Genomic DNA, 10,000 nt, shown 5'->3' with positions numbered 1-10,000 from the left:
TTTCTCTCTCCTCCTCTCTCCATCTATCTCTCCCTCTCTCTCCCTCCCTTCTTCCCCGTCCTGTAATCTCAATGCTTCTCTGTAATTTCCCCCCTGACGGATGAGCAGAGGAGCACCAGACACATCTCTTTCCTCTGGGCGGCTCTCTCTCTCTCTCTCTCTCTCTCTCTCTCTCTCTCTCTCTCTGAGGTCGAGAACTCTTAGCACGGGCCCGTCGAAAACATGCGCGCTGTTTGTGTTTGCCGTCTCCATGGCAACGCGTTGAGGTTGGGAAGTCATTGGGGCGTCGAGTCATGTTGGGGCGGTTCACGTCATATTCGTGGCCAAACTTCACACCCATCCACGAGCGAAGCCTGGCGAGGCCAAACTGTGCTGAACTGTGTCTTGCACAACTACAGAAGGTTCTGCATGGGGAGAGATGGGCTCCTGATGCACCGCTGTGCAGCACAAGGACCAGGCAGCACAGGGTCCACCTCATGTTTTACAGGGGCCCTGTTTGTGGGTATATCTGACACCACACCAGTTAACACTGAAATCCCTATCTGAGTACTATGTGTAGAAGGAAAGAAATAAAATACTGGATTTAAAAAAACAAAAAAGGAAGAAAGTGGATGGACGAGTTGCAAAACTAGGTCTAGGCCTTTCTAACCTGAAGGAGGGTTCCGTGGATGTGGTTCTGCTGGTTCTCGGGTCCGGGTTGCGGGGGCAGCTGTTCCAGGAGGTTCTGAACGGTGGCGGGGATCTGAGTGACGAGAACGAAAGGAACCAGGGCGCGAGCGGCCATCTCTCGGGTGCGGTACACCGCGCTGCATCCACATCTGCAGGGTTAGAGCATTAAACATGAAAGGAACAGAAATTTATTAGCGGTCACTGGTTCACTTACCGGCAGGGCAAAGTGGGGGGTAAAAAGTGTGTGTGTGTGTGTGTGTGTGTGTGTGTGTGTCAGTCAGTGTGGGAGTGAGTGGGGGTGTGTCTGTGCTAGCAGTCAACAACACTGCGTTTTAGAATGAGTCAATCAAGTGAGGTGGAGGGCATGTGTGTGTGTGTGTGTGTGTGTGGGGGGGGGGGGGGGGGGGGGGGGGGAGAATGTGAGTATGAGTGTAACTAAGGGCATATCATTTAAAGCAAATGTGTTTGTGTGTGTGTGCATAAGTGTGTGTGTGTGTGTGTGTGTGTGTGTAAGACTGCTGACGTCATTTTCGGGCAGCCCTAAGTCAAGCTCGCCCATGTTGAGCGGTTTAGAGCTTCTAAATCAAAACACAAGGCCATCTTTGGCTGTGGAAAAAAAACACACTCCAGATTCTTCCAGAAGGATGAAGATCCATCCATCAGTCTGAGATGATGGAAAGAGCAAAGATAAATAGAAGATAGATCACCAGTGCCGAGTGTTAGTGTGCATGTGTGTGTGTGTTGGAGTCAGTGAGTGTGTATGCCTGTGGCGGGTGAGCTGGGGAGGTGGAATTACCCACAAACCACTGCTCTTACTAACTGGGGTCAAACAGCTGTCAAGCTGTGACAGGAAGCACCTCAACTCCAGCTCAGATCATTAGATCATTGGAAAATGGCCGTTAAACACCAAAATTGCATCTCATATTTAACACTTAACCTGAAGTCACTATGGCCATTCAGCATACTGCATTAGAGCGACAGAGAGGAAGCGTGAGAGGAGAGGAGCTTAGCTTAGCTTAGTTTAGTTTAGTTTAGCTTAGCTTAGTTTAGTTTAGAGAGTTTCAAAAGAGAAAAGAACAATCTTTAAGGGAACTTGGGAAGCAAGTGTGAGTGCAGTTTGTTCAGAGAGTCAGAGAATCAGAGAGAGGGAGAAAGAAAGAGAGAGAGAGAGAGAGAGAGCGAGAGAGAGAGAGAGAAAGAACGAGAATCAGAAAAAGAAAGAGAATGATAGATAAGTGGAGAGGGGGTGGGGGGTGGGCAGCAAAATTATTTTTAGAAGAAACAGGGGAGAGGGCCTGTCCTGGGAACAAACGCTCAACAAATGCATCTGCACCTGCTGTGTGTATGTGTGTGTGTGTGTGTGTGTGTGTGTGTGTGTGTGTGTGTGTGTTGGAACACATGACCATCATATGGCCTGTCTACAACTGATGAAGACAACAGTACATATTACTACATCGCCTCCCATGAGAAACATACACAAATAACACATGGGGCCAAACACACACACACACACACACACACACACAGATGTCTTTTGTACATCTACTCTTCTCTCTACAAACTCTACAATCGCTCTCACTGTCTTACTTTTTTTGACAAAGTCATCTCTTGGACCAGCAGTCTGAAGGCAGAAGACCAGTTCCCCCTCCACCAGCCCCACTGTCACACACACACACACACACACACACACACACACACACACACACACACACACACACACACACACAGACAGAAGACCAGTTCCCCCTCCACCAGCCCCACGGTCACACACACTCGCACAGACACACCAAGCCCCATATGTTAACCATCAGTGCTAATTTGTGCCATTAAAACTCTTTGGGGAGGAAATGACAGTTTGGAAGGGTGTAATTTTAGAAACAGGGCCATTTGAGACATCTCCTGGGGGTTAGAGCAACACACACACACACACACACACACACACACACACACACACACACACACACACACACACACACACACACACACACACACACACACACAAACTCACTCCCCCTCCAGAACATACACACGCATACACACACAAAAACACCCCGACCACCCACCCCCCCTCCTCACACATACACAGCCTCCTTCCCTTCCTTGTCTGAGTGGACACCTGGGTCCTATTTGGACCTGCTGGTTCTGCCTCGAACACGATGACTTGGCACTGCGCTTCTGTGGAACTGGTCCGTTCTCGTCAGCCGGCTCAGAACCCAGGAGCCAGGGGGTGAACAAAGGGGTTTGGGGTCCAGAGTGTGGTTCTGTAGCCTCCTACTGGGACTCAACCATGTCTTAGAGGCAAAGTGTGTGTGTGAGGTTGTGTGTGTGTGTGTAAGAGAGTGTGTGTGTGTGTGAGAGAGTGTGTTGGATTGTGTGGGAGAGAGGAGAAACAGAAACAGATAGTCCCAGGGAGAAGAAAAACGCAAACATATGCCAAGCATAAGGGTTCACTCTGCCTTCCAACACACACACACACACACACACACACACACACACACACACACACACACACACACACAATTTAGATCTCTGATAGAATAAGTTTACATAACAGGGGGACATGTTTTTGTGTATGAGTGTGTGTGGGCGTATATGATTAAACAAAGCGGGAGAGAATACAAAAGCAAAACACATCTCTAAAAACCTGGGATTGGTAGGAGGTTAGAGCAAATGATTTGCATCAGCATCCTAGACTCAATCGCACTCAAGTCTGGGGAAGGGGAAAAGAAAGAGTAAGATAGATAGAGGGAGGGAGGTGGGGAGAGAGAGAGAGCGCGCAATGGAGAAAGAGAGGGAAAGGGGAAGGGGGTAGGATGGAGAGATGAAGTGTGGGCCAAGGCAGTCTGAGCCAGGCTAAATTTAACTTCCCCCGCCATGTGGGCTTCATTAGGGCTTTATGTGTGTGCATACCTCCCCTGACAAGAGACAGCCCCGCTCCCCCTGCCCCGCTGCTGCAGTTAACCCTCAACAGGCTCCCCATCAGCGCTAGCTAATCTCCATTACTTTACATCAGAATCAGTGTTAGCAACCACGCTCACCTGTTCAGTTTCATTGTAGAAGAAGCGCTGGCCCTCAACAAGATCCCCATCAGCCCTTCCTAAACTCCACTACTTTTGAGTAGAATCAATAATAGCATGCTAGCTCACTGGTCCTGCTTTATGGTAGAGGGAGAGTTAGCTCTCAACAAGCTCCCTATCATTGCTAGCTAATCTCCATTGCTTTAGAGTACAATCGGTTCTGCTTTATGATTGTGTCAACGCTTGAATCCTAGCTAACCTCTACTGCTTTACTATGTAAGCAGCACTAGCCCACTGGCCTACTACTATTGCTTTAAGGTAGAACTAATGCTAGCCTGTTAATTAACCTCTATTGCTACACTGAAGACAAAAAGACGTAAAAACCCACCTCTTCAGTAGTGGAAGGTAGTTTACATGCCATTAATCAGAGGGCAACAAATGACAGAATTTTTGTATGGAGTTCACAGAGAAAAAACTTTTCCATTTGCAAGGCCTACATGAGTGTCCCCAAGCTGTTGCCTTTTTTACTGGCTTTTGTAGAGACAAAACAGGTCTTTAAAGAACAAGTATGTTACCATCTCATTATAATGACCAAACAACCAACTAAAGCAAACATGAATTACATTACATGCGCAGTTAGTTTGCCTCTGGTAACTTTTGTATGTGAACTTTGCATGTGGTCCATTATGTTTTTCATTCTAAAATGGGCACAATTGTGCAGCAGTACCAATGACTTGCAGAAAAGTCTCTTTAGCCACATGCTAACAAGCCATTACCCCCAACCCCTAACTGACAAGCGTGCTAGCTAGTGTAACCACACGCTAACAAGCCTTCTGCATCACAGCACACACTGTCCCCTTCCACTGGCAAGTATTTCCACAGACTTTCCACTGAAACCTCAGGGACCCCCAGAGCGATTCGTCACCCGTCCGACACACCGTCCAAGGCAGGACCGCCACCGGCGTGCGTCAAGAAAATGTGCTGACACAAGCGAGTTTGGGAACTAAAGCAAAGTTTCCATTCATTGGTCCTCTGTGCGTAACAAACCACTGGCCACCATCTCCACAACCGATGTGCCGATGATTCATAAGAAACAGCAGTTTGATTTGTTGAAGACGTCACAGCCAGGGCCACACGACGCTAGTCAAAGCAGAACTTCTTCCTTTGATTCCTCAGTGGAGTGCTAGCAAGTTTTCAGCTTTCTGCACATCATGCTAATGTTTTTTGTCCATTGAAAAGAAACCTTACACTTTCTTGTGATTGCGGTGTTATGAGGCTGGGCTGGCCCACTTCATTTAAAGTGTACTAAGTGATACTATAATCTTACCATGTACACATAGTGCATTTGTAGTAGATATGTAAATATGTAGTTATGTTTTTACTTACTAACTGATTAAATCTTGCCTCCATGGTACCTAAGAGCACTTACTATACAGTTTGGCCAGCTTGGCTTGTAACCTGTACAGTGTTTACACTGGTGACCAGCCATGTCTTCCCAATCTTCATGTTCTATGCTAGCTGGCTCATCTGCAATCCATCACAATTTCAGTGGCTGACACATCGTGACTGTCAGCCTCAACTGTCATGCAGGTTCAGCAGCTGGTGCCGATGCCTTGGACTCACAGGTCAGTCTCCATCCGACCGCAGTGCTTTGCTAGCCAGCTGCTATGCTAGGCACACAAGGGCTTTTGCATCTGGTGCGGGGAGTTCTAGGTGGCTTGTGCCAGGCCGGAGACTTGGGCAGGGGAGTGGAAAAGGAAAGCGTGTGGAGAGGTGCCCAGCAGGGTCTGCCAATGAGCCAGCGGGCAAGCAGCGCAATCTATCCATCTCCGTCCGAGCAGCGCCAACCCCCATGGCCTGGCATGACCCGGGTTAATGGAAACATGCTCACTGATCGTGTAGACCTGATTCATAGTGTGGACGAGTCCTCACACGCAGACACACAATCACGCACACAGGTACACACAAAAGCTGCTCAGGCAGACCTGATTTATACTGTGAAACAGTCCTCGCTGATGTGCACACACACACACACACACAGGCATGCATGCGAACAATAACTATGTAACCAGTAGAAAGAGTCAGTGTGATGTTCAATTATACACTGTGTGTTTCTGCACACACATCTATTGGTTTTAGTGTGTGAACGTGTGTATGTGAGGGGAGGGGTTCATGCAATGCCAGAAGTATGGGTTTCTTAGGGAGTATTCCTCTCATCTTCTCAGAAATCTCAGCTTCAATGAATACATCCTCCCCTCCTTCCCTTCTCTCTTCTCATCCTCCTCCTCTTCTGTCTGAGTGTTAATTCAGCTCTTATCTGCATTCCGCAGGACTGGCCTTGGCTTGGTAACCCCCTCCATACACGCAAACACAAAATACAGCCATCATCATTTCATTCCACTGACTGTCCAAATAACATTTGCTGCTCCTATCCCAGCCGTAAAGTGTGTGATCATGAACGCGCACACACACATGGACACACACAGACACACACATGGACACACAGGCAGACAGATCCACAGACACACAGAGTCTTCTCTCTCCCCTACTCTGTCCAGGCAAAGGCAATAAAGATCACAGTGTACCCTTTTCTCTGTTATAGGGGTAAGATAACACATAAACTAATGGCCATTCTCTACACACACACACACACACACACACACACACACACACACACACACACACACACACACACACACACACACACACACACACACACACACACACACACACACACAACCTCAGTCATAGCACCACACAACTGAAGCGCATACATTCCTAACTTTTGTAACAATACATGCACACACACACAGACACAGAAATGCAGTCACCGCACCCACACACCACAGTGTGAGAGTTATCTGCCCAGCAGTTTGTTATAGGGAGCTGGAGAGATAAGAGGTCAAAGATAAACGCCAAGGTAAGGTCACTACACCCAGCATCTTAGCCCATACCATCTCTAACCTCAAGCTGCAGGATGAAGCCTTCGCTGTCAAAGAGGCTTTGTGAGCACAAATAATGATGTCATTCTGAAAGTGTGGATGAGGAGAGGTTTCCTGTTACTCCTGTGCATTAACTATTGACATCAGTGGTTGTTTCATTCATGTATTTACATTTAAAAGCTTAAACTGCACAGCAGAAAGTGGGTGCAGCTAATTGTGTGAGTGTGTGTGTATGTGTGTGTGTGTGTGTGTGTGTGTGTGTGTACACATTACAACATTCATCTCCCTTTTCATAACTGTAAAATGTTCCCATGTGTCCTGTAGCATATTTGACTTTTGAGGGTCATTGTCTTGCTTCTGTTTTTGTGTGTGTGTGTGTGTGTGTGTGTGTGTGTGTGTGTGTGTGTGTGTGTGTGTGTCTACAGGAGGGTATTTTCCCAGAGCATGAAGTGGAACAGACCGTTCTGTAGGAGGCTATTTTTCCCAAAGCATGAAAGGGAACGGAGTGTTCTAGAAAGCCGCCACAGGCTGCACCTGCCATGTGAATAAGGCCGTATACTAGGAGACATCGCTGATAGAGAGGTGTCAGTTTATGTGTGTGTGTGTGTGTGTGTGTGTGTGTGTGTGTGTGTGTGTGTGTGCGTGTGTTTTTTGTGTCTATATCTGTGAGAAATTCCCATGGAGCACTCATTCACTGTAATAATAACTAATGTAGCTTCTGTTAATCTGACTGACGCTTTGGGTAGAACTAAAAAGTGAAAATGCAAATTACAATGTGTGTGCCTGCATGCAATTGCATGTTTTCAGTGAATCTACCCCTCTCTCTGAGATAGGAACTCTCTCTCCCTGCTTCACGCTCGCACACACACACACACACACACACACACACACACACAGGCCTTCGGGCTGGTATGACAGTCAGAGCAGGTGGCCTGGGAATGCCTTCCAATATCCCGGCAAATATTTTCAGATAACGACTATAGGTACACTGTAGGTTGTTCATCTGGAACTGTGTGTGTGTTTCTGCACAGGGTGTGGGATGTAGCAGACAGCGCTGTGTGTGTGTGTGTGATTGTCTTGTGTGTGAGCATGGGTGTGTTTGTGTTTGTTGTATGCATGTGTTTGGTGAGCGTGTGTGTGGCGTGTGTGTGTGTGTGTGTGTGCGGCGTGTGTGTGTGTGTGTGTGTGTGTGTATCAATATATATATACATATATATATAATCACCTGATGATGAAGGGCATGAATGCGGCGAGCCCCAGTGGAGAAGCGGAGCCATCCATGGGGGAGGGGTAGAGACGGCCCAACACCAACAGCAGCAGGAAGAGACTGGGATGGAGCTTCACCTGCCCAGAGTCACTGACATATATACACACACACACACACACACACACACACACACACACACACACACACACACACACAAAAGGGATAGAGTGAGGGGTGGAAAGTTGGCATTAGTAAACACCACACCAGTATCCACCTCACACGAAACACATTTCCATTCTCCCATTTGCTTTTATTCTGACCCCACTCCTCGCAGCACCCCCACTCCACCAGCATTTACCAACTTCTACATGTACTCTACTCCTGTCTTGACAGTCCTCTCACTTTCAACCGTGGGACAGTTCAGGATGAAATCCTATTCAGGGTGAAATCATTTCTGAAGAGGTGGGCTAGCCCCAGACCCACGGTTGAAAGTGAGAGGACTGTCAAGACAGGAGTAGAGTAGGATAAGAAAGATAATAAAAAAGTAAAACATTTTTAAGCCACAGCGTATTTCATTTTGAAAGGGAAGAAGCAGCTGAGAGGGAGGGAGAGAGAGAGAGAAAGATAACTACATCTGCATAAAGGATAGAGTTAAACTACAGAGATGTTGCAGTGATTGAATAAACATGGACACATCTGGAGTGACTCTTGGAGAAGGCATGTAGGGTGTGTGTGAGTGTGTGTGTGTGAGTGTGTGTGTGTGTGAGAGATAGAGAGAGAGAGAGAAAGAGAGAGAGAGATAGACCTTACACACATCTATTTTCAACCAAATGATGAAATGCATAGAGCAGCACTGCTGGGAAATATTACAAGCCAGATGGAGCAGTACATCAGGAGAAAGCACGCACGCACACCTCAATGTCCCCCCCTCCCCCTCTCTCTCTCTCTGAAACACACACACACACACACAAAAACCCATTGAAACTTAATTTTAATAGAGTTAACCACCTTTGGCAAAGCAGTACATTACAGTGCCCTTGGATCACTCCTGCTCTTTGATTTACCTTCACATCGAGAACCTCTGCTGAGTTTTGTGTGAGTGAGTGTGGGAGTGAATGTGTGTGTGTGTGTGTGTGTGTGTGTGTGTGTGTGTGTGTGTGTGTGTGTGTGTGTGTGTGTGTGTGTGTGCGTGTGTGCGTGTGTTTTGTGATGGGGTGTTTAAACACTCCCCATCTCTCTGCCAGAGGGTGTGCAATAGTAGCCCATATCAACGGCCGCATGGGAAACGCAATCAGCAATAAATGGTGAGATGAATAATCTGTTCAGCATCTGATTTCAGTCAGGCACAGTGAAGGGCAGCCCTGACCGTGTGATGTCATCAGGGCACCAGGGAGCCGATGGAGGAATTACTAACACATGAGTGGATGGGATATAGTGTGAGAGAGAAGAGAGAGAGAGAAAGAGAGAGAGAGAAAGAGAGAGTATGTGTGTATCCGAGTGGGTGTGTGTATATGTGTGTGTGTGACAGAGAGAGAAATGGGAGCGAGATAGATGAATGGTGTGACTGAGAGTGACAAATGAAAGAGGAGAGGAGAGGAACTGAGAGAGAAGGGGAATGAAAGAGAGGGACAACCGGAGCCAGACTGATGGAGAATTAGAGGACCTCTAGCTCTATAGGAAGGATGGAGAGGATGGAGAGAGACACAGGGGAATGGGAAGAAGAGAAGAGGGATGAGAGAAGAGAGAAGATGGATGGATGAACGGATGTACAGAGGGAAGAGATGGGGCAGGAGAAGTGAGAACGTGGTGGAAAAAGGAATGAGGGAAGAGATGAAGAAGACAGATGAGGAGGTGGAGAGAGAGAGAGAAAGACCACAGAGAGAGAAGGCACGCAATAATAGAGAGAGAGAGAGAGAGAGAGAGAGAGTGGGAGACGGAGGGAGGGAGAGGGGAGAGAGAGCAGCGTGAAGGAGGGGAATAGATGGAACACTAAGACACAGCACAGGAAAGAAAGAAAGAAAGAAAGAAAGAAAGAAGGAGAAAGAGTCCCGTCGGACTTGAGCACAGCACAGCACAGCACAGCACAGCTCGGGGAAGGGAAGGGAAGGGGAGAATCGGTGTTCCAGAATTTTCTTCCCCTTCGCCATTCTCTCCCCTCGGTCCGG

At 47.6% G+C, this 10,000-nt stretch overlaps 1 protein-coding gene across 2 annotated transcripts in view; it reads right to left on the bottom strand.

Moving 5' to 3' along the window:
- thada (THADA armadillo repeat containing) overlaps window positions 1-10,000 on the bottom strand; it is an 86,574-nt gene that overhangs the window by 35,636 nt on the left and 40,938 nt on the right. For both annotated transcript variants that reach the window (XM_031579424.2, XM_031579425.2), the window contains exons 28-29: window positions 7,854-7,985; window positions 650-818 (exon numbers count right to left, since the gene is read on the bottom strand). In XM_031579424.2, coding sequence (XP_031435284.1) covers window positions 650-818; window positions 7,854-7,985 — 301 coding nt within the window. The remainder of the gene's footprint in view (window positions 1-649; window positions 819-7,853; window positions 7,986-10,000) is intronic.

The sequence above is a fragment of the Clupea harengus genome, chromosome 13, assembly GCF_900700415.2.
Source record: "Clupea harengus chromosome 13, Ch_v2.0.2, whole genome shotgun sequence".
Lineage (NCBI taxonomy): Eukaryota > Metazoa > Chordata > Actinopteri > Clupeiformes > Clupeidae > Clupea > Clupea harengus.
This window is presented reverse-complemented; position numbering and strand designations above follow the sequence as displayed.